A 22,406-nucleotide genomic window follows, 5' to 3' on the forward strand; every position below is an offset into this window, starting at 1 on the left:
GTCTCACCATTCTTGCCCTTGCATGTCCGTTAGCACCTTCTGCTGAGTCCCCAATCCCCTTCCATGACCCCAGCTAGCCTGTGTGTGTGTGTGTGTGTGTGTGTGTGTGTGTGTGTGTGTGTGTGTGTGTGTGTGTGTGTGTGTGTGTGTGTGTGTGAGTGTCGCTGCTATGGCAACAAATTCTGAAACTGTCGGTCTGCTTCTGTCCTGCAGGGTCTTCCTGGTCCTCAAGGTCCCATCGGACCGCCTGGTGAAAAAGTAAGTTGAAGCGCTGCTCTTCACTCCTCTGTCAACAGAATTGACCTGAAAGGGCCGTGGGTCATACAGGGTCACACAAAGTCTAAAAGTGTGTGATCTGTTGGATGTAAACGTTGTGTGCTTATTTACCATAGTCCTGCACTGAAGGGTTTTCAATGCACTGAATGTAAGCCCCTTTATACAAGTGTCTACACAAAACGTCAAAGATTGCACCTAGTAGCTGATCTGTTACAGATCCAAATTATTTTCAGATGCGTGTTGTGTTTCTCAGAGGTGAACTGACTATGTCCATGAGGTCGTTAAAGTGTTGTTTTGACTTTTGACCCATGCTGTGTTTTTCTCTCCTTCTGTCTCTGTTTACAGGGACCTCAGGGCAGGTCGGGGTTGGCTGGTTTACCCGGGTCAGATGGACCTCCTGTACGTGCTATTCTGTCATTCTGTTTACAACTCTCGCTGAGTCTCACACTCCTTCCCTCCTGTCAGACTATTCGCTCATCCATTGCCCTCAGACAAGCCACAAGTACCTGTGACAGGCAACACACCGTTGAGGAGCAGTATATCTCGTCGAGATTTATATTGTGATGGTGGAATGAAATGTTGACTGCCATCGTTTGCTTTAACATAGCAGCCCACAGCCCACAAGTACCACTACATATCCGTATACAGTAGAGGAAGACATACACACCACACACTGTAGTATATACAGTAGGATTAGCTTGCCCCAGGGACATTGTACGTTTACATTGACATTTGAGTTATTCAGCAGATGCTCTTATCCAGAGCGACTTACACTTTAGTCATTAAAGGGAGATTTATGATGACCGCGATAATTAGTTTGCTAGCAAAATAGATTGGTTGAACGATCTCATGTGCTGTCACACAAAATGAGGAAGTGAAGCAAAATGTAGCGTGCCCCAAACATCTCTCCCTTCCACGACAACTACCATCCGTTAAGCCACAACACTGACCAATTATCCTGTCTGTTGCTCTCTCCCAACTTCATGTGATATGATATATTCTATTGACTTGAACATTAGAGAGGGCTGCAGCTTCCACATAAATACATAAAACATGGAATAAATGGAGAATAACACCAGATTATACACCTGGCTCGCATCCTCACACACAAAAAAAAATCCCTGAGTTAATATCAGGCAAGTCAGAATGCATTTTGTTTTACGGCCTGTACTAGTATCTCCCTCTCCCTCAGTGGTCTGTTAGCCTGGCTCTATCTGCTGCAGTGTGTATCAGGGAGAGGCTGGGAAGCTGAGAGGGAGGCAGCCTGAAGCCGACCGATTTACAGCCTCCTGCACTCCGACGTGTTTAATTAGTGCCAGGTGTGCAAGTAAAAAGGTCTGACTGGTGTAAAGTAAACAGTCAGTCAGGTCAGACAGTAAGACTGAGCCTAGACCTAATCTCTGTTAAAGCCTACACAACCGCCACGACCAGACAGGCAGGCCGCTGTCGTACACTAACACTGAGGCCTTCTAGAACTTTCTGATGCACCGAGCTATTCCATAGAATCAAACTCTGGTGTTCATTGCTTGAGTGAGAGCTACCAACTTAGAGGGCGCATCCATACGAGATTGAAGTACTGTATCTAAGTCATTTGTGTTCGTTCTTCTCTTACAGGGTCATCCTGGTAAAGAGGGCCCACCTGGTGAGAAGGGAGCTTTAGTAAGTACAATTAACATTTACATTTTAGTAGCATATGGTTGATTGGCTGATTGATCGGTCGTTCGATTAGCTGATTGATTGATATGTTATTTTTTGAATATGAAACAAACAAAAAAAGAGCAGTTGAAATAGTTTATGCCACGTCTCGTGTTGAGAGACTAATGGATAAATTGTTCTCTCTGTCTTTGTCCTCCTCCAGGGCCAGTCAGGTCCCCAGGGTCCTATTGGTTATCCTGGTCCTCGTGGTGTCAAGGTACGGTGGTGGAGCTCACCAAGGTGACGTTCAGAAACTTCCTCATGGTGGTACAGTTTGTGTTGGGTTGAAAACTGTGGTCTGTTTCCTGTCTGTCTACTAGGGTGCTGATGGTGTTCGTGGACTGAAGGGTGGAAAGGGAGAGAAGGTAAAGCTTCTCCTAATCATCATTTGATGCTTCATATCGTGCTGCCATTGTGTGTAATTATTTTTATTTAACTAGGCAAGAACAAATTCATATTTTCGATGACAGCCTAGGAACAGTGGGTTAACTGCCTTGTTCAGGGGAAGAACAACAGATTTTTACCTTGTCAGCTCAGGGATTCGATCTTGCCCCTTTGCTGATACTAGTCCAACGCTCTAACCACTAGGCTACCTGCCGCCCCAAAGAAGTCCATGTTGTGATAACTAGGACTTTCCATCCGTCCAATGAGTTAAACTCAACGTTCTGTCACAATGTTCAGTCACAAAGTCCTTATATGGTCCAAAATGTCCACACTACCCCAATCTATATTATACTAATTCAACACCAAGAGCATGACACAGATCTAATATTAATGTTGTTTTTACATCAGTAACACCATGGATGTCAGTGTCATTACTGAATAATTTATGTTTAAGTTTTATGTTAATTTATGTTAAAGTTAGGGTTTAATGTTTAATCCCAAAACCTTGAGGAAGGAAGGTATTGTTTGTTCGGAATAGAAAATGAATGCCCCCCCATCCAAGAGGTGAGGGCTTGTCGTGAAACGTGCATGGTTTCACTGCTCTGGGTGCAGGGTAGCGTGCGCGCGCACGCACACACACACACACACACACACACACACACACACACACACACACACACACACACACACACACACACACACACACACACACACACACACACACACACACACACACTGCATTATGTATTAGGATGAGAAAAGACACAGACAAGTGACAGACTGCACACAGGGTCTCAGGGAGCTACAGAGAAAAATAGACAGTGAGAGACAAAGAACACAGAGTGAAAGATGAGAGAGACTGAGAAAGCTTTTCTTATTCTCTTGTTAACTATTTCATGGCTGCCATGAATTGATACAATAAGAATTTGATCCAGGGCGAAACTTTTACAGCGTGTGCAGGGAGTTAACAAGTGTACATTGTACAGCAGCCAGACATTGCCTGAAGTAGCCTACACTATACTTCTACAGCATGTATTTTGCAGCATCATATATTCTCCACTTACATATGTGAGTGATAGATATTTCTACTTCTATTGTAATGCATTAGCTCCCTATAGGACCATTAGAATAAAAGAGAAGTGTTCCTTGCGCTCCAATTACCCTGACCCTGTAGTATGCCTACTTACTTGATTGTGTTCTTCGTATTTCTTATTTTTGTCTTTGTTCTACCTTGTTATTTTTTTGTATTACATTGTTATTGATGACTACATTGTTGGGGTTAGAGCTATGCTTGTGCATTTGACATTAAAACCTGAATCTGAAACTTGAAACAATGCACATGCAGTAAGATTCTCCTCTTTGGCCACCAGATGGCAGTAGTCTGCTCTGCATACAGAGAGGCTGCACATGTGAAGCAGATGAGGTTCTCTATTTTATATCCTATGGAAAGATATAGGCCGTATCCATTTAGATTGGCTATTTTCAATTAAAACAACAAGTATTTAAAAATAAATATGTGTCCACAGATAGTCTACCATTGAAATAATTTGAATTGAATAATGCAGGTACAAGCTCAAGGCATACTGAATCCCACTGATCTTTTACACACGGTGAAAAACAACAGCAACATTCAGTTTCCTACAAATCAACCCAAGTAACCCTGTTCATATTTGTCTCTCTTATTTTAGGGTGAGGACGGTTTCCCTGGGTTCAAGGGAGACATGGGTCTCAAAGGTGACAGGGTGAGTTGACGACTCATGTGCGTAGATACTGATTCACCCATAATTGTATGTGTATGGTACACTATACACCATAGACCACAGTGATGGTACAATACCTTACCTGGTGTCTGTTGGGTTTGTTCAGGGTGAGCTCGGTGTGCTTGGGCCCCGCGGGGAGGACGGACCTGAGGGCCCCAAGGGCCGAGCAGGGCCCAACGGAGAGTCTGGCCCCATGGGTGCTGCTGGAGAGAAGGTAACATCTTCATTCACACCTTCTCTTTGTCTTGTAAGGTCAAGCTGTTGTTAACAGCATATCCCTCTTTAGACTGTAAGGTGAATCTGTTGTTAGTAGCATATCCCTCTTTAGACTGTAAGGTGAATCTGTTGTTAGTAGCATATCCCTCTTTAGACTGTAAGGTGAATCTGTTGTTAGTAGCATATCCCTCTTTAGACTGTAAGGTGAATCTGTTGTTAGTAGCATATCCCTCTTTAGACTGTAAGGTGAATCTGTTGTTAGTAGCATATCCCTCTTTAGACTGTAAGGTGAATCTGTTGTTAGTAGCATATCCCTGAAGCCTGTGGAAATACTTGAATTCATTTTGAGCTAGTACAACTGTGTACCAATACATTGTGCTCATTCAGCGAGACTTTTCTGTTGTCTTCAGGGAAAACTGGGTGTTCCAGGATTACCCGGCTACCCAGGAAGACAAGGTCCAAAGGTACGTAAACAATCACCACGGTGATGCCTGTGAGGACTTCTCTGTGTGGGGACAACTTAAATGAACAACATCCACCAGTATCCGGCACATGACCCACCACACGGTTAGGTAGGAGTAACCTGATGTTAAGCAGACATGGCTGTTTACTAAACAACATCCAGGGACATTTTTACCAGAGTTGGCTCATTGACAGATCTGTCTTTCAATAGGTAATGATGATCCAAGATGGAGGTACTGTAGATACTGCTTTCACACAGGATTCATATTAGAAACAGACACTAAGAAGCCACGTTGTGTCCTCAGAGACCTAGAAGATGGGCAATGTCCCTCTTGTAACCCTGAGACTTACAGTTATGTACAACAGGGAATACATGTCCTGCTTCTAATTCTTTACCCATCACATCCAGCAATCTGCTGTTCAGTAATCCACCGTAATATGGATTAAAAGATTACTAACATTATGCTAGAAGATTATGTGGCTTTCTGTGAGATGGTATCTAATAGACTGTAGGGCTAATTTATGCCTGTGAGCTGCCAAAAGTAGTATTTTTATAAAGTGAACTGTTGAAGCGATGCCATGGGCGTCTGAAAGCACGGCCACTGAGTTTAGAGATATGGCAGTTATATGGTGAGAGGTTGGTAGTCCGTCAAACTCTGAACGTTTGGCCCCTTTCTATTTCCATTGCATTATGTTGAGCTTCACATCGCATCATGACTCTGTGAAACGGGGCCTAGAAAACAGTGTAGCTGCAGCTTTGAAATGGGAGAGTAAACCATTGTGTTGATGTCATGTTTGAATACTTTTACGAATACCAGGACTGAAGTACAAGGGTAAGATGATGTTGAATCCCACATACACAACAAAACGCCATGATTAGAAACCAGACTGTCTTCACGTTAAGTGATTGTCTGGTTTTTTAACTTGTTGTCTACCCAAGTCATTGGTTTTCTTTTGTTGTTGTTTGGTGTCTGTTCCATGTTCCCCCTCCTCTGATCTGTTAAATTAGATGTTTTCTCAAAGGATCTTTACAAAGCCATCATGATTTTTGAAGTCTTCACAGACAAATGAAGTGTGTGTGTGTGTGTGTGTGTGTGTGTGTGTGTGTGTGTGTGTGTGTGTGTGTGTGCATGCATGCATGCGTGTGTCTTGTCACAGTGTCGTATAATATTTCCCGTTCTCCATATGCGCCGTGTTTTTAGCGTATAATTCTGAGAGCGATGAGCTTGTGATTGTTGAGCTGAGGAGTAGTCTCTCCTCTGTGTCGTCTGTTTCCCCACGGCACGGTGCTGGGTACAGAGTCAGTGTCTGATGCAGCTCTCTGTCTCTCACAACATAATAGAGGTTGACAGTCAACAACAACAAGAGAAAGCAAAACCTTCTCAAACCATTACTTATTAACATGGATATCCTGATTCCTCTCCTTCCTGCCCTGTTGATCCGCAGGGTTCCAGCGGCTTCCCGGGCTTCCCAGGGGCCAACGGAGAGAAAGGAGCCAGGGTAAGATAAATAGTCCCGTCCCTGTTTATGTATGGAATGCACACACACTGCATCATAACACTACACAAAGGACATTGATTCCCATTACAAAAGCATTTGCGTGATGAGTTTGCATGAAATACAACCTCCAAGAATCAATGTGGAAGAGAACAAAAAGATGCTGAAACTATTGTTTGTTCTCAGTGATTCCCATTCCCTTTGCAGCCTTGAATAGAATGTTATGTTCACCTAGAGTTTTTTTTACACAGACCTGGAGAGTAACTTTGAAAACAACTTACTGAGGAAGTTTAGGAAGGATTGACCTTGAGTTGGTTTCTGTTGAAATAAATGTCTTCTTCTCTGTTCTTCAAAAGGGCGTGGCGGGCAAACCCGGTCCAAGGGGGCAAAGAGGTCCAACGGTATGTTCTCCTCCATTTTACCACGTTAAGAACGAATCAATGATTTATTTAGTTCATGAATGAATACATTTGTATTTGTGTCTCTTAATTGTTGCCACACGTATGAGACTGCGGTACTGTACTGGACTGGACTGGACTGTGTAGTCTTACCTGATCTTGGATCAGTCTGTGTTCTGAGCTGTGTGTCTGTCATCTCCGGTCTCCTAGGGTCCACGAGGGGGTCGGGGTGCTAGAGGTCCTACAGGCAAGCCAGGCCCTAAGGTAACTACCCTCTCCATCTTTTCTTATTTCACCTTTTATTTCACCTTTTATTTCAAATTAGCAGGGAGTCCCATTGAGACCAATGTCCCTTTCCCTGAAAATACACACATTACAAATACCACATAATGTAAATATGCAAGATTACAAAACAACACACTCAAGAAAAACAATCACATTCCTCAGCAAAGAGGTCTCAAAGACATGTCCCACTTGACAACTCATAGAAAGACCTTACACCATAGGGGTAATGACATTGGTCATCTACGTGTAGCTGTGTAACTGCTAATACCTCTATGCATGATGTGTGATCACTGTGTTGTCTTGTAGCAGTAGAACATCTGATGCTGATTTTCTGTCTGTTGTGTTTTGCAGGGCACGGCGGGCAATGATGGTCCACCTGGCCCGCCTGGCGAAAGAGTAAGTCCCATCAGCCACTGCTTCCGAGGGGGAGGGTTATGAGGCTGACCCATGGATAATGAAATGGGAAATGGCTTGGAGTAAGAAGCAGTTAAGCAGTTAACAACGACTGCCTGTCTGACATAGTGGTGGGGTTGGAGTAAAGAGTGGGAGCCCTGACCTGGACTGGTGGTGATTACCACAGGAGAAAAGGAAGCATTTATTGATTAATGATCGCTAGGTGGTCACTGTTGGAGGCAAGGGCCAATCTGGGTACCCTTTTTTTCGTGGTTTTGCTATAGTTGTTCCATTTCTCTATCCCTCTCTCTCTCTATTTATCTACATATCTGTCCCTCTCTCGTCACTCACGGCCAGCCACACAGCCACACCCAACCAGCCACACCCAACCACACCAAGCCATGCCCAGCCACTCCCGACCACACCAAAGCACACCAAGCCATGCCCACTCAGCCACATCAGGCAGCGTGTATCGTCTCTGAGGCTAACAGAACTTATGGTTGTCGGGCAGAATTTCTGCCCCACTACAATGGGAGTGTCTCATTTCGGATACTCAAAGACTGTCTTCACTCTTCCATTGTCTGATTATCGGTCTGTTTATTCCAGGGACCTCAAGGACCCCAGGGCCCCGTCGGGTTCTCAGGACCAAAGGGCCCCCCTGTAAGTATCCTCTCACCAGTACCATAGTCATATTTCTGAGGTAACCCTCTCCTGCAGTCAAGCTGCCTCATACGTGGAATGTTTTTTCAATTTTTTAAATCATTTCATAATTAATAAACATTTTTTTTAAATTAACGTAGAAAATCCAGTGTTTGTACAGTATGCCAAACAGGTTTGTTATATTTCAGTCTTCTGTGACGTATATAAAGTGTAATATTGGGATGCACACTCAACATTTAATATATTTCAACTCTGACATGGTACATGTGTCTTGTTTTTTTTAAGCACATAACCATGTGTGTGAGGTCTATACTTTAGCTTCAAAGTAGATTTGTTTAAGACTACCAAGAATCACTCTGTATGATTTAGCCCACTGCAGTAATTAAAGGAAAGCAATTTGGAATGCAATAGTGTGGGCTATGTATTTGGCTGTATCACTGATTGGGTGTAGTAATCATTACTGTTATTGAAGCAGAACCCTGTTTTTCAACATCCTATTGCCAGAAGACAACTGTTCATTTCCTCCTATTGATTAGAGTTTGATTTAACCTTTGCCGATAGTTCTGTTTCTTCTTTGCAGGCCATTACTTTGTAGACCAGCTAGTGTCTTATTATAGTTTAAAAAGACTTCCACTCTGATATATTCCCATGTAGTTGTCATTGAACAATAAAACAGGTTACTTTTGGTCAATCCACCACAATTACTATGAGACTCTACCTTTAGATGTGTGCAAGGTTTGCCCCTCGTTCATGTAGTTGTCATTGATAGAGTCCACGTTCTCTGTGTCATTCCAAGGGACCACCTGGAAAGGATGGGCTGCCCGGCCACCCTGGTCAGCGAGGAGAGACGGTGAGTGTTCCTGACCGCGCCCCTCGTTAGAGCTGTCACACACCTGGGCACACCGGGCCAGTCGGCTTGGACAGACAATTCCTGCCAGGTGTGGAAACATAGGACTGCCCCTGCTCTCATGGGGTGGGAAACACTCCGACTAGTCTAATTTTTCACACCTGGATGGATTTGTCTCCTCAAGTCTGCATGCTTTTATAGCACCAAGAAGCCCGGGTGTTGGACAGCTCACTCTTGTCTTAGACACACAGACAGGCCTTCTTCTCTGGTTTACCTGATATATTTAGTGAGAGAGAGAGTCTCTCTGTCTCTCTGTGTCTCTGCCTGTCTCTCTCTCTCTCTCTCTCTCTCTCTCTCTCTCTCTCTGTCTCTCTGTCTCTCTCTCTCTCTTTCTCTCTCCCTCTCTTTGTCTCTGCCTCTCTCTCTGTCTTTCTTTGTCTCTGTCTCTCTCTTTCTCTCTGTACCTCTCCTTGTCTCTCTCTGGGCCAGCGCCTTCAGTAGGATGTCTTTATGTAATGTTGAAGAGAGAGACAGACATATTGTATCTGATGGAGCGAAACACATCCTGAGCTCAGAGACTAGACTACCCCTGAGTCCCTGACACACACTCAGACACAAGGCTGTCTAAATGCAGCCAGAGGGTCTAGTCTGTCTATCTTCCCAGGTCGTTGGGGGGAAATGGTAAATACCACCAGACAGCCAGTCTATCTGATCACTCATCTGTGTTCCAGGCCTTAAATGGACTAAGTTACAGTTGAATAGACTGAATCCGTATTTTAACAAACATTAGATAATATCAGCATGGAACACAGGAAGGAATTACCCTCACATGATAAACCCAGCAGGAATAATGCATTAAGCCTCATCTCTCTGCATATCCCACCATTTTTAGTGAGTTTATTCAGCAAGCTTTGCATTCATCCTCCCTCAATCCGATTATCCTCACAGGGCACTAAAAGATGCTAAAAGCTCCACGGAGCAGGGAGCATCCCGATCGTTCAAGTTTTCTTCTCCATTTGTTCCCCCCCTAAGTGACCCCCCCCTCTGGCTCCTCTTGAAATGACATCGATAAGCATCTTCATTAAGATGTTTACACCACAGGCTGGGGGAGCGGCCAATAGCAGAATTGATCATAGTAATAAAATGTTCTAGGCCCTAGGCAGTGGGCACGGATCCATCCACACAGCATAGCAGAGTCTGACAAAGCGTTCAATGCATATAAAGATCTCTTATTCAGGCCAGGTTGTAAAAAAGCTGTCTGAATCTTTTCCAAACAATACCCAATCATGAATCACTGTGCCACAAGATAATGAGTCCATGAGAAGTCATCAAACATTTGACTTTTGAATGAGCTACAGCTGAAAAGGTTTGGCACAAAAAAAGTATCCTAACAATAGCATACCACTGGCTGGACTACAGCACGTTTCCATTCCCAGAACAAGTGTAGCTACTCCAATATACATTAAAAGAGACATGACTGGCTTCAGATATCTGTGATTCTTTGTTGCATTTTTGTGTGGCGTAATCAATGTATCTCCCTTGAGTCCCTTCCTCCCTTTTATGTTTGATGTCTGTATGTTGTTTCATGTAGCTCTATGGTCATTGCATCTGCTTTTACAGTGTCCACTCAGTCAGCCTGTGATGTCTGGAGTTGGCATCACAGGCATGAATGCAACAACAGATGCATTCATGTAGAACTTGCTTCATTCGAGGGAAATCAATGAAGTTTTTCGCACCGTCTATCATCTGATCGGAATGAAAAAGACAGCTGATGGATTTCACACCTGACTCCATTACTGTGCTTGATGTCTGACCAATTAGCATCAAGTCCACTTCAGTTATTGAGATCATAGTTTAAGATCTATCTCCTTTTTGGAGACTCGGATGAAATCCTTACTGTGACAGGGAGTTGGTGATCTCATTGGTATTGTCCTGTATCTTGAGAATAATACTATCTTAGCCGGTTTCCTAGACACAGATTTAGCCTAGTTCTGGACTAATAAACATGCTCGATGGAGAATCTCTATTGAAATAGCTTTTTAGTCCAGGATTAGGTTTATTATGTGTAGCTGCTTCCTGGTGTCTGTGCTTTCTTCTCTTCTGCCACCTAACCTTGTTATTGCAGCAATGATCCCTGGGTGAAAGGTCATCACCTTTGACCTTTGACCTTGTGGTCATGTGATACTTTATCTTGCCACATGGTGGTGAGGTGGTAAGTAAGTGGAATACATCTCTATGATAAATATCTACTACTTCATGTAGCATTTATTTACATGGCCATCTAAAGTTATATCCTAAACATGAGAACATGGAAATAAACAAATACAAAACAATAAACAAATGGAGCACAACATAAACTATATCATTGTATATTTCCATAATCCATGTGTTCTCATGTACCATGCACACAGTAATGAACCAGTCGAATGCAACCATAGAGTGCCTCTGTCGATTGGGATACTGACAACACTGACTCCACTATGTCCATCGACTCAAATCATGATTTGTGGAAGGATGACATCAATAGCAAGATTGGAGGAGGACGTGATTACATTGATTGAGATCCAGTTGGTTTGGAAGACTTTTCAATGTGATTTATATGTTGTTTCGTGTCCACAGGGATTCCAAGGAAAGACAGGTCCACCCGGCCCAGGGGGTGTCGTTGGTCCTCAGGTAAGGAACTATCATGGAACTAAATGTACGAAGAACATTAGGAGATTCTATGGTTCAAACAACATTAAACATCTCATCTCATCCACTCCCAAATGTGATACAGTATCTTAGTAGTCTGTGATATAATTGAATTATCCAAGGATCTGTTATGGTTGAGTTTGTCTCTTGCAGAGTTTGCCTCATGCCTCTACCCATAAGCCCACAACATGTTTTTTTTCTTCAAATCCTAACAGGGTCCCACAGGAGAGACCGGTCCCATCGGTGAGAGAGGCCACCCTGGACCCCCAGGTCCACCCGGAGAGCAGGGTCTTCCCGGCTCTGCTGGCAAAGAGGGAGCCAAGGTAAGCGACCCTAAAGACCCACCTCACTGGAGTAAACTCATAACTCGACAGCCCAACAGTTGTTAACTCTAGTGCTCTGACCAGCACATATTTAACATGTTTTCCTGGACCGAGATTATGCCTAGCCCTGGACTAAAACATGCTCAATGAAGAATCTCCACTGAACACATTTTTTTGGTCCAGGATGTATATGGGAAAGTACTGTTTTGTCAAGCACCTGGCGAAGTCAGCAGAGGGTTGTGGAGGGGTTGAATTCCCATGCATCCCAATGTGTCCACTAAGGATCTAAACAGGAGTCATATTGGGGGAGGGATGGGCTTATTCAAAAGAGAGTCTTAACTCCCAGGGTACATCCCAAATGGCACACTTTTCCCTATGTACTGTGAACTACTTTTGATCAGGGCTTCAGAAAAGAGTAGTGCACTAGAAAGGGAATAGGAATGTACCCCAAGACAGTCCCAAGGCCACCCAGCCAGCCCCTCGGTCTCCTTCTTTCATTTAACCTCCTCCCCCGAAGGAGACAGTTTAATCAACTCCATTGGCTAACTCCAACCCTCCTGCCACTCAGGCTCTATAGCTTCCCAGCACCACCAAGTCCGATGCATCAGTAATACTGCTGGGACACTCCAGAGGGAGGGAGGGCTTGGGAGGCAGAGGGCTTGGCAGAGGAGGTCAAATCCTCTTAAACCTTAGCGAGCAACCCCTCTCTCTCTCTCTCTATCTCTCTCTCTCCTCTCTCTCTCTCTATCTCTCTCTCTCTCTCTCTCTCTCTCTCTCTCTCTCTCTCTCTCTCTCTCTCTCTCTCTCTCTCTCTCTCTCTCTACCCCAGCTAGCAGATAAACCAACTTCAGCCCAACAATACAAAAACAGTCAAAAAACGAGACCACTGCGAGACCATTTATGGTCTGTCATGGGGATAGCAGAGGGGACTGATACGACTGCTGCTGCTGTTGGCTGCGTTTGTTTTTGTTTATGTTTACTGTCCCTCAGCTTGTTGTCCTCTAGGGCTGCGTTATTATAGCTCTCGGCTGATTGTTTTGAATCAGTTGTGCATTTGAAGGGATGCAGAATGGGGCGACCATTATTCAGGAGACCTGAGCTTTTTGATGTGCATAGCGTAGTTCATTATCAGAACAAGAGGAAGGTGCTGGGCTAACTAATGCATCAGCTCAAAATACAGACTTAAAACAGTGTTTGAAGTACGGTAATGACGGCCATCCAGAAAAGTCCTTCTGTCATCCTGATGTCAAAGGGAAACTTCAGAATACAACGTTTAGTTTGAGCCCGACTCTTCTTTCGGTGGATAACATTAGCTATAGCATGGGAGTGAAATGAACAGGGTAGAAATGAGATGACAAAGAGGGAAGTTGAGGGTATAACATGGTGCAGCTGGATACTTCTCACTCTGTCCTCTGCTGTGTGTCTGTAGGGAGACCCCGGTCCCCAAGGAGCCTCAGGTAAAGATGGTCCCGCTGGTCTACGAGGATTCCCAGGAGAGAGAGGTCTTCCCGGCGCGTCGGTAAGAAACACATCAGCTGCAACACGCCTCTATCCGTTACAGGTTCCCTCTGTATTCACTGACAGAGAATGACGGACCACGCCCCTCTCCGCCCACCACCCCTGACAAATGAACCAGCGCCTATACACTACAGGGGGGCGTCACCCGGCCACCACTGCAGGGAAACTCAAAGAGACGTGTTGCAAATTAACAGATCCACATCCCCCTGAATAGGCCTCACACCAACCGAGCACTCAGTTTTAACCTCTGCTAAAGTAGCAGAGGAGAGATGAAGTTTACTTGAGCTCTGGGTCACTTTACAAAACCCTTGATTCAACCCAAAGGCGCCGATGCACCCAGCTACTGGTTGCGTTTTCTTTCGCAACCACATTTGGTGGGAGAGTTATTTGTTTTGTTGTATGCATTATTTACTAAATGAATTACTAAAGCGGGAGCGTTAGCGATTAGGCTGAGGGAATGAAAGGCGGCATAGGGCCATTGTTCCAGACTAAGTCAAGGTCAGTCTCAGCAGGCAAGCAGCTACCCCTGATTGTTTTCTAGTGGTGTAATTTACTCTCTCACAGCAACACCCCAAGACTCATTACTAATACCAACATGTGTGCTGCAGGGCTGTTAGGGAGCCAGTCACACATACACACACACACACACACACACACACACACACACACACACACACACACACACACACACACACACACACACACACACACACACACACACACTGGAGTGTATACACACATACATGCATGCACACACACACACACACACACTGGAGTGTACACACACATACACGCACACACACACACACACACACACACACACACACACACATACACACACACACACACACACACACACACACACACACACACACACACACACACACACACACACACACACACTGGAGTGTATACACACATACATGCACACACACACACACACACACTGGAGTGTACACACACATACACACACACACACACACACACACACACATACACACACACACACACACTGGAGTGTACATACACACACACACACAGACACTGGAGTGTACACACACATACACACACACACACACTGGAGTGTACACACACATACACACACACACACACACAGACACTGGAGTGTACACACACATACACGCACACACAGATGTTTATTTCAGCAGTTATGTTTCACTGCGCTTTTGATGGGAAAGTGCCTGAGGGGGAAATATGGCTTAATAAATACCCACCTTTTCTCCCATTCAGATCAATGGTGACTGACTCAATGGTGACTGACTCCCCAAGGTGTCACTTCACAGTATCCCTCCAATCTCTGTCTGGGACAGGAGTAATACCATTCAATACTGACAGACTGACAGACTGACTGACTGGCAGACTGACAGACTGACGGACTTATGGGGACCTCAAACACTATCTTTCAGGCTGTGTGTTTCTTTTGACACATCTCTCTAACCATCAATCTCTCTTCTTCACCTTCCTTCCAGGGTCCAGCTGGTTTGAAGGGAGGAGAAGGACCTCAGGGTCCCTCTGGCCCCGTGGTAAGTATCTCCCTGTCACCTACCATCACCTACCTGCCTGTCTGTTGTTATTGTGAAAGGGATGTTGTTCAAATTTCAGGGGGTCTTCAGATAACAGGTTTATTGAGGGGGATATTCCCCCTACCACGTCAATGATAGAACTGCAACACAGTGCGTTAGCTTAGCTGTTCTTATCACTCTTATATCGGAGGTAGAGATCAGTCTAGGATCAATATTCAGCTTGTCGCACAACAGGATGCATTGCAGATCCTTGATCCTATCTAGGCTTTTCTATAATGCAGCGTTCTATATAATCCTGCAATAATGACTCCCACCACTAGATGGCAGTTTGATTCCTTTGAAGAACAGACGACAGGATCCCACACATTTCCAATGATAACTTTGAGATTCTGGTTTTGTAATTGCTTTCTCTTGACATCTTGACATAGGTGCTTGGTTGGCTTAAGGTGACAGGCTCAAAGTTGGAGTGTCTTCAAAACTTTTTAGGACTAAAATGTCAAAATTCAGATTTCTCCCTCTGGAGCACTAGATGAGTATTGTCCAAGTGTAATTGCTATTTAAATGGCTTGACAAAGGGCTGAAAGTTTAGACAGGACATGTGAGGTGTCTGAATTTGGCATTGTGAGAAAAATGTGATTTGCATACCAATATGAACTTAATTCAATATAACATATTGCTATATTGCGATGATTCCATTGCGTAGCCGTCTTCTGGAAGCAAGTGTTTGTGTGACTTTGCAATCTCTTAGCGCCACACACCAGCTAGAAATTCATCATGTGAGTGGTCATGCGGGAAGTAGAATTGAGATTGTGGTGGTTTGCTGCCAGCCCGTCTGCAATCCAATCCAATCCGCTCGACTCGGCTCCCGGCCTGTGAGGTGAATGGGAGCGTGTTGCGGGTAGCCTACCGTGTCCATTCCATACTGACTCATCACGTTGTCTGACCGCACAGACATTCCCACCGCATGCCATGTGTCACGATTCAGAGGAGACCTCACAACCTGCCACTGCCAGACACACATGGGGTGTGTCCTAACACTCTACAACATCTCCCGGCCTGCCATGGACTGCCACTGCTGAGCTAGACAGCCAGTCAGATAGGATGTGTCCCAATTATCTGAAATACCTTCATCTCCGTGCCAACCTGCCACTGCCGCCACTGAGCTACACACAGCCAGTCAGACAAGATGTGTCCCAACACTCTACAACACATCCCTCACCTTCCCAACCTGCCACCGTAGTGCCACCGCTGAGCTACACAGGATGTGTCCCAACTCTCTACAGCAGTCTACAACTCTCTCCTTGTTTCCTTCCCTTCATAACCTGATTTGAGAGGACATTGAAGGTATCAACAATCTAATAGATGCACAGGCTATCCATACTTCTCCCCTTTTAATTATAAACTAAGGAATGGAGACAAGAAATACAAGGCATTTAAGGGTATAGGGACACACCCCAAGTCATTAGTGTTGTTGGGACACAACCCTATCCATTAACACTTGCTGAGCTCCAGACGACACCAACAGCCAACCTCCCTGTAGAAACATTAGGTTTCGATGTGCCAGGCAGAGGCAGCATGTGAAGAGAAGAGCCCTGAAGACCTCTGGAGTCAGTCCCGCACTCAGTAGTCAGATCACTCCTCTGGGCTAGATTAAGACTGCCTGCAAGCCTGCCCACTTCCTCCCTCCCTCCCTTCCTTTCTCATCTCTGATAATGTCTCCTGTCTGAGCCCTGCTGCTCTGTTCTGCTCCGAGAGGAGAGGCTAGCTAATGGTAATGGTTCCAAAACAAGAAGAGCAATGGCTGTAAGTGGCTAATAGCGAACCCCCCCCATCCTGAAATAACCTGGGTTATGTTGTTGTTTTTGCTTTCGAGGAGTATCTCTTGTATTTTGTACTGAATGGATAATAGAGTACTTGTGAGAAAAAAAAACATTATATTTTCCAAGTAGAACCCATTAACGGTGGACCACAGTGTAGTTCTTAGACACATATTCCTAATGGAGAATCCTGTGATTCATTATTGCTTTGTAATGTAGATGGAATGATTTAATTAATCATATGATGTATGATTTCACCCCCACATGAACTCTGAACTCTGAATGAGCATCTTCCCTCGATCTCTCTCTTTAAAGTGTGTTCAACCCCTTTCTCTCGCAGGGCTCCCCTGGTGAGAGAGGTGCTGCTGGACCTGCCGGCCCTATCGGTTTATCTGGTAGAACTGGCCCTCAGGGGCCCCCAGGACCTGCTGGAGAGAAGGGAGGGCCTGGTGAGAAAGGTCCCCAAGGACCAGCTGGTCGGGACGGAGTCCAAGGTCCAGTGGGTCTGCCTGGTCCAGCCGGACCTCAGGGTCCACCCGGAGAGGACGGTGATAAGGTTAGTACCCTACCCAGTCCAGACCAGACCAGACCCAGGACCTCTCCAAGGACCACTGTCTCTCTCTCTACTTTTTCTATCAACTCTCTCTCTCTCTCTTTCTCTCTTTCTCTCTACTTTTTCTATCGACTCTCTCTCTCTCTCGCCCTCCCTCCCAAATCTGGGCCAAATGTTTTGAGTGAAACAGATCGCTTATCAATCTTCATCAGCGGTTTCACATGAATCATGCACGGGCCATCTGCACTGTAAATACATCTCTACTCTCACTGTCTTTTTCTCTCTCTCTCTCTCTCTCTCTCTCTCTCTCTCTCTCTCTCTCTCTCTCTCTCTCTCTCTCTCTCTCTCTCTCTCTCTCTGTCTCTCTGTCTCTGGCTGCATATCCATCATCATAACCAATCATCAAACTAAATGTAATTAGAAGAGATATAAAAGGGAAAAACTGTCTCTGTTTTATCTGCAGCTATAATTTCTTCCCAGAAGGTTACGATCCAGTCCATCTATTGAGCTGCCAAACATATGTCACAGTAGAGCTTTAAATGGACTTGTCCACTAATCTCCAACACCATCTATCACTTGTATTTAAAATCGCATGTATCCTTCCCACACACAAATTGAATCCAAATTTCGACTGATTTCTGCATCTTTGCTCTAGTGATTTTGACTGTAGGTAATTAACTCATTTGCCAATTCTCTGACAGTTTGTTTGTAAGTGTTTAGATTTTCTGTACAAGGTTGCCATTTTAAAGTAGATGTTATTGTAGAAATGTCAGATACAAGTGAAGTGTGTCCTCCTGTGTGATGCGTGTGTCCTATGTGTGTGTATCCTGTGTATCCTGTGTGTCCTATGTGTGTGTATCCTGTGTGTCCTGTGTGTCCTATGTGTGTGTATCCTGTGTATCCTGTGTGTCCTATGTGTGTGTATCCTGTGTGTCCTGTGTGTCCTATGTGTGTGTATCCTGTGTGTCCTGTGTGTCCTATGTGTGTGTATCCTGTGTATCCTGTGTGTCCTATGTGTGTGTATCCTGTGTGTCCTGTGTGTGTGTATCCTGTGTGTCCTATGTGTGTGTATCCTGTGTGTCCTGTGTGTCCTATGTGTGTGTATCCTGTGTGTCCTGTGTGTCCTATGTGTGTGTATCCTGTGTGTCCTGTGTGTGTATCCTGTGTGTCCTATGTGTGTGTATCCTGTGTGTCCTGTGTGTCCTATGTGTGTGTATCCTGTGTATCCTGTGTGTCCTATGTGTGTGTATCCTGTGTGTCCTGTGTGTGTATCCTGTGTGTCCTATGTGTGTGTATCCTGTGTGTCCTGTGTGTCCTATGTGTGTGTATCCTGTGTGTCCTATGTGTGTGTATCCTGTGTGTCCTATGTGTGTGTATCCTGTGTGTCCTGTGTGTCCTATGTGTGTGTATCCTGTGTATCCTGTGTGTCCTATGTGTGTGTATCCTGTGTGTCCTGTGTGTCCTATGTGTGTGTATCCTGTGTGTCCTGTGTGTCCTATGTGTGTGTATCCTGTGTGTCCTATGTGTGTGTATCCTGTGTATCCTGTGTGTCCTATGTGTGTGTATCCTGTGTATCCTGTGTGTCCTGTGTGTCCTGTGTGTCCTGTATCCTGTGTGTCCTGTGTGTCCTATGTGTGTGTATCCTGTGTGTCCTATGTGTGTGTATCCTGTGTGTCCTGTGTGTCCTATGTGTGTGTATCCTGTGTGTCCTATGTGTGTGTATCCTGTGTGTCCTATGTGTGTGTATCCTGTGTGTCCTATGTGTGTGTATCCTGTGTGTCCTATGTGTGTGTATCCTGTGTGTCCTATGTGTGTGTATCCTGTGTGTCCTATGTGTGTGTATCCTGTGTGTCCTGTGTGTCCTATGTGTGTGTATCCTGTGTGTCCTATGTGTGTGTATCCTGTGTGTCCTATGTGTCCTATGTGTGTGTATCCTGTGTGTCCTGTGTGTCCTATGTGTGTGTATCCTGTGTGTCCTATGTGTGTGTATCCTGTGTGTCCTGTGTGTCCTATGTGTGTGTATCCTGTGTGTCCTATGTGTGTGTATCCTGTGTGTCCTGTGTGTCCTATGTGTGTGTATCCTGTGTGTCCTATGTGTGTGTATCCTGTGTGTCCTATGTGTGTGTATCCTGTGTGTCCTATGTGTGTGTATCCTGTGTGTCCTATGTGTGTGTATCCTGTGTGTCCTATGTGTGTATCCTGTGTGATGCGTGTGTCCTATGTGTGTGTATCCTGTGTGATGCGTGTGTCCTATGTGTGTGTATCCTGTGTATCCTGTGTGTCCCAGGGAGAGGTTGGAGAGCCAGGTCAGAAGGGAAGCAAAGCAGACAAGGGTGAACAGGGTCCTCCTGGCCCAGCTGGTCTCCAGGGTCCCATCGGTAACCCAGGACCTGCAGTGAGTATCTCTGCCCCTGTCCAGCCTTGGACCCACCTTAGCCCCCATTGGGGAGACACTCAGCTACAGTAGACATGTTATCTTCATTCAAATGTCTTGGCAGTCAGTTTTGCTGTGCTGTTAGCTACATACATCCAGTGTATTGCTTTGCTCCGTCTGTGTGTCAACATGGTTACTGTGTCCTCAGGGAGGTGATGGAGAGCCTGGTCCCAGGGGTCAGCAGGGGATGTTCGGACAGAAGGGAGACGAAGGATCCAGAGGTTTCCCCGGGCCCCCTGGTCCCATTGGTCTGCAGGTGGGTGGGGAACCCCAAACACACCCTGAAACACTAGCATCACCTGTACTCCAGGGACAAACATTCACACACAAACACATATAGTATAGGCTTTGCACAAAGTAACCCCCCTGAAACACACACACCCTCAATCCCCCCTGACACACACACACAAACATACTTAACCATGGATCCCACTGGTATTGATGCAAACTATTTGATGCATCCATTCTCTCTCTGAGTCTTAGGGTGCGTTGGTAAATTCAGTCTGGAGTGTCAGAGTGCACTCTGGGTCGTTCGTAAATTCAGAGCGTTTTGCTCTCAGAGCATTCAGAGCGCACAATGGACACTCTGGCTAATGAGTAGGGTTGATCCGAGTGCTCTGACCTCACAAAGCATTTCAATACAAAAGGATTTCTATTTGGTCTTGAATGGTGGTATTTTAATATAGGTGGATTAAAGGGCCATTTGCCAACAAATGGGACTCTGGGTCAGCACAGATGTCAGAAGACAATGCACTGTCTTCTGACCGACAGTCCGTTTGTAATGAAATGCCAGAGGTAAATTATCAGTTTTGTATAGTTTGGTTTAGTTTCCCCACATTAGATGTTTCACTAACTAAAGAGCATAGAGGTGATTCCTATTGTTTTATATTATGTAAAATGTGAAAAATATATACTAAGTTAGTTTGTGTTAAATATAAAGGTAATGTGGTTGGTGTGTATAGTAAAGCAGTGGTCAGGTGTTCTCCTGAGTTTCTATCTACCTCATCAATGTAAGGGAATCATCAACGTAAGGGAATCATCAACGTAAGGGAATCATCAACGTAAGGGAATCATCAACGTAAGGGAATCATCAATGTAAGGGAATCATCAACGTAAGGGAATCATCAACGTAAGGGAATCATCAATGTAAGGGAATCATCAATGTAAGGGAATCATCAATGTAAGGGAATCATCAACGTAAGGGAATCATCAACGTAAGGGAATCATCAACGTAAGGGAATCATCAACGTAAGGGAATCATCAATGTAAGGGAATCATCAATGTAAGGAAATCATCAACGTAAGGGAATCATCAACATAAGGGAGTCCGTGGTACAGTACAGTGACTGTCTTTATGAGCAAAATGAATTAGCTGTTCATTAAACCCAGGTCATTGTCTTGATGGAATTATACCCGCTAGTCTCAAGTTTCAATCTTCCTGGCTATTCAATTCAATTAACTTTTAATTGAGCGTAATTCACTTCCATGGCTATTTCATTAATTGCGTGGACTGACCTCTTCCAATAGGCAGTAGGCCATTGAACACACTCTCCTCTTTCCACTCTGTGGTGCATAATCAGTGTTCCTGTTAACGATCTCTGACTCAGGAGACCACCATTCTGATGAGATTTCCACTCCAGGGGGACAAATCAGCATGCAGAAACACACACACAATCACGGACTTGCACATGCACGAACACACACACACGGACACGCGCATGGACACATTTACACACACACACACACACACACACACACACACACACACACACACACACACACACACACACACACACACACACACACACACACACACACACACACACACACACACACACACACACACACACACACACACACACACAGTCTGTCTCAGCCTCAGCTTCCTCCCATAGGGCGTAGGTATTTGAGGAAGATAGGTTGTTGTAACGGAGAGTAAATAGCAGATAAAATGAGATCTTTGTCTTTGCTCCTCATGGTGACGACAGAGACACACTGCCTTTGAATAGTGGAGGAGACTGGATCGGGAATGACCAAAGCAATTAAAGTTGAAATGTCAGGGATCAAACGTACATATGACGCCTCAACCACATAGTCCACTTAACATGCAAGGAAATGAACGATGGGGTCCATGTCTGGGTTTTTGGTTAGGAACAAATTACCTCCATTTTGCCATAGAGAAATACTTGACATTCAGTCTTGTTTAATCTTGTCACCTTATTTTGTTTCCCATAAACTAACTATTGGTCACATTGTCACACAGTGTGAAACGAGTCATTTCTCCTTGATGGCAGTTTGTGTCTGTCATCATGGACAAATGTCTCCCTGGTGTCTCTTTGTGTCAGAGAGAGGGGCACAACTTTATCTGTAGAATTAGAGAACTGAGAGATTGGACAAAATGTTTAATTGGTGATTAATTCATTAAGACACTGAATGGAGTCTAGTTTCTATCACTCCCTTGCTGTGGAAACTGACTGGCTCTGCTAACTCTTTGTTCACAGTATACCGTTTACCTCAGTGGTCAACTAAAAGCTACAATACAGCCATCACCAATTCATTTCTGTCCAATTAATCATCATAACCCAAATTAAAGACATCTGGTACAATTTATAAAGTGCATCAATTGATAAAACTATTCTTGAAGGTTTTGCTTA

The 22,406-nt window shown here is 44.7% G+C and overlaps 1 protein-coding gene across 7 annotated transcripts in view; it reads left to right on the forward strand.

Moving 5' to 3' along the window:
• Positions 1 to 22,406, forward strand: part of col11a1a (collagen, type XI, alpha 1a) — a 92,672-nt gene that overhangs the window by 52,483 nt on the left and 17,783 nt on the right. For all 7 annotated transcript variants that reach the window (XM_042298995.1, XM_042298996.1, XM_042298997.1 and 4 more), the window contains 21 exons: positions 214 to 258; positions 622 to 675; positions 1,891 to 1,935; positions 2,135 to 2,188; positions 2,292 to 2,336; positions 4,044 to 4,097; positions 4,222 to 4,329; positions 4,742 to 4,795; positions 6,240 to 6,293; positions 6,647 to 6,691; positions 6,899 to 6,952; positions 7,325 to 7,369; positions 7,973 to 8,026; positions 8,823 to 8,876; positions 11,493 to 11,546; positions 11,780 to 11,887; positions 13,317 to 13,406; positions 14,896 to 14,949; positions 17,107 to 17,322; positions 19,607 to 19,714; positions 19,902 to 20,009. In XM_042298995.1, the coding sequence (XP_042154929.1) occupies positions 214 to 258; positions 622 to 675; positions 1,891 to 1,935; positions 2,135 to 2,188; positions 2,292 to 2,336; positions 4,044 to 4,097; positions 4,222 to 4,329; positions 4,742 to 4,795; positions 6,240 to 6,293; positions 6,647 to 6,691; positions 6,899 to 6,952; positions 7,325 to 7,369; positions 7,973 to 8,026; positions 8,823 to 8,876; positions 11,493 to 11,546; positions 11,780 to 11,887; positions 13,317 to 13,406; positions 14,896 to 14,949; positions 17,107 to 17,322; positions 19,607 to 19,714; positions 19,902 to 20,009 (1,503 nt within the window). The remainder of the gene's footprint in view (positions 1 to 213; positions 259 to 621; positions 676 to 1,890; positions 1,936 to 2,134; positions 2,189 to 2,291; positions 2,337 to 4,043; positions 4,098 to 4,221; positions 4,330 to 4,741; positions 4,796 to 6,239; positions 6,294 to 6,646; positions 6,692 to 6,898; positions 6,953 to 7,324; positions 7,370 to 7,972; positions 8,027 to 8,822; positions 8,877 to 11,492; positions 11,547 to 11,779; positions 11,888 to 13,316; positions 13,407 to 14,895; positions 14,950 to 17,106; positions 17,323 to 19,606; positions 19,715 to 19,901; positions 20,010 to 22,406) is intronic.

This window comes from Oncorhynchus tshawytscha, linkage group LG16 (assembly GCF_018296145.1).
Source record: "Oncorhynchus tshawytscha isolate Ot180627B linkage group LG16, Otsh_v2.0, whole genome shotgun sequence".
Classification (NCBI taxonomy): domain Eukaryota; kingdom Metazoa; phylum Chordata; class Actinopteri; order Salmoniformes; family Salmonidae; genus Oncorhynchus; species Oncorhynchus tshawytscha.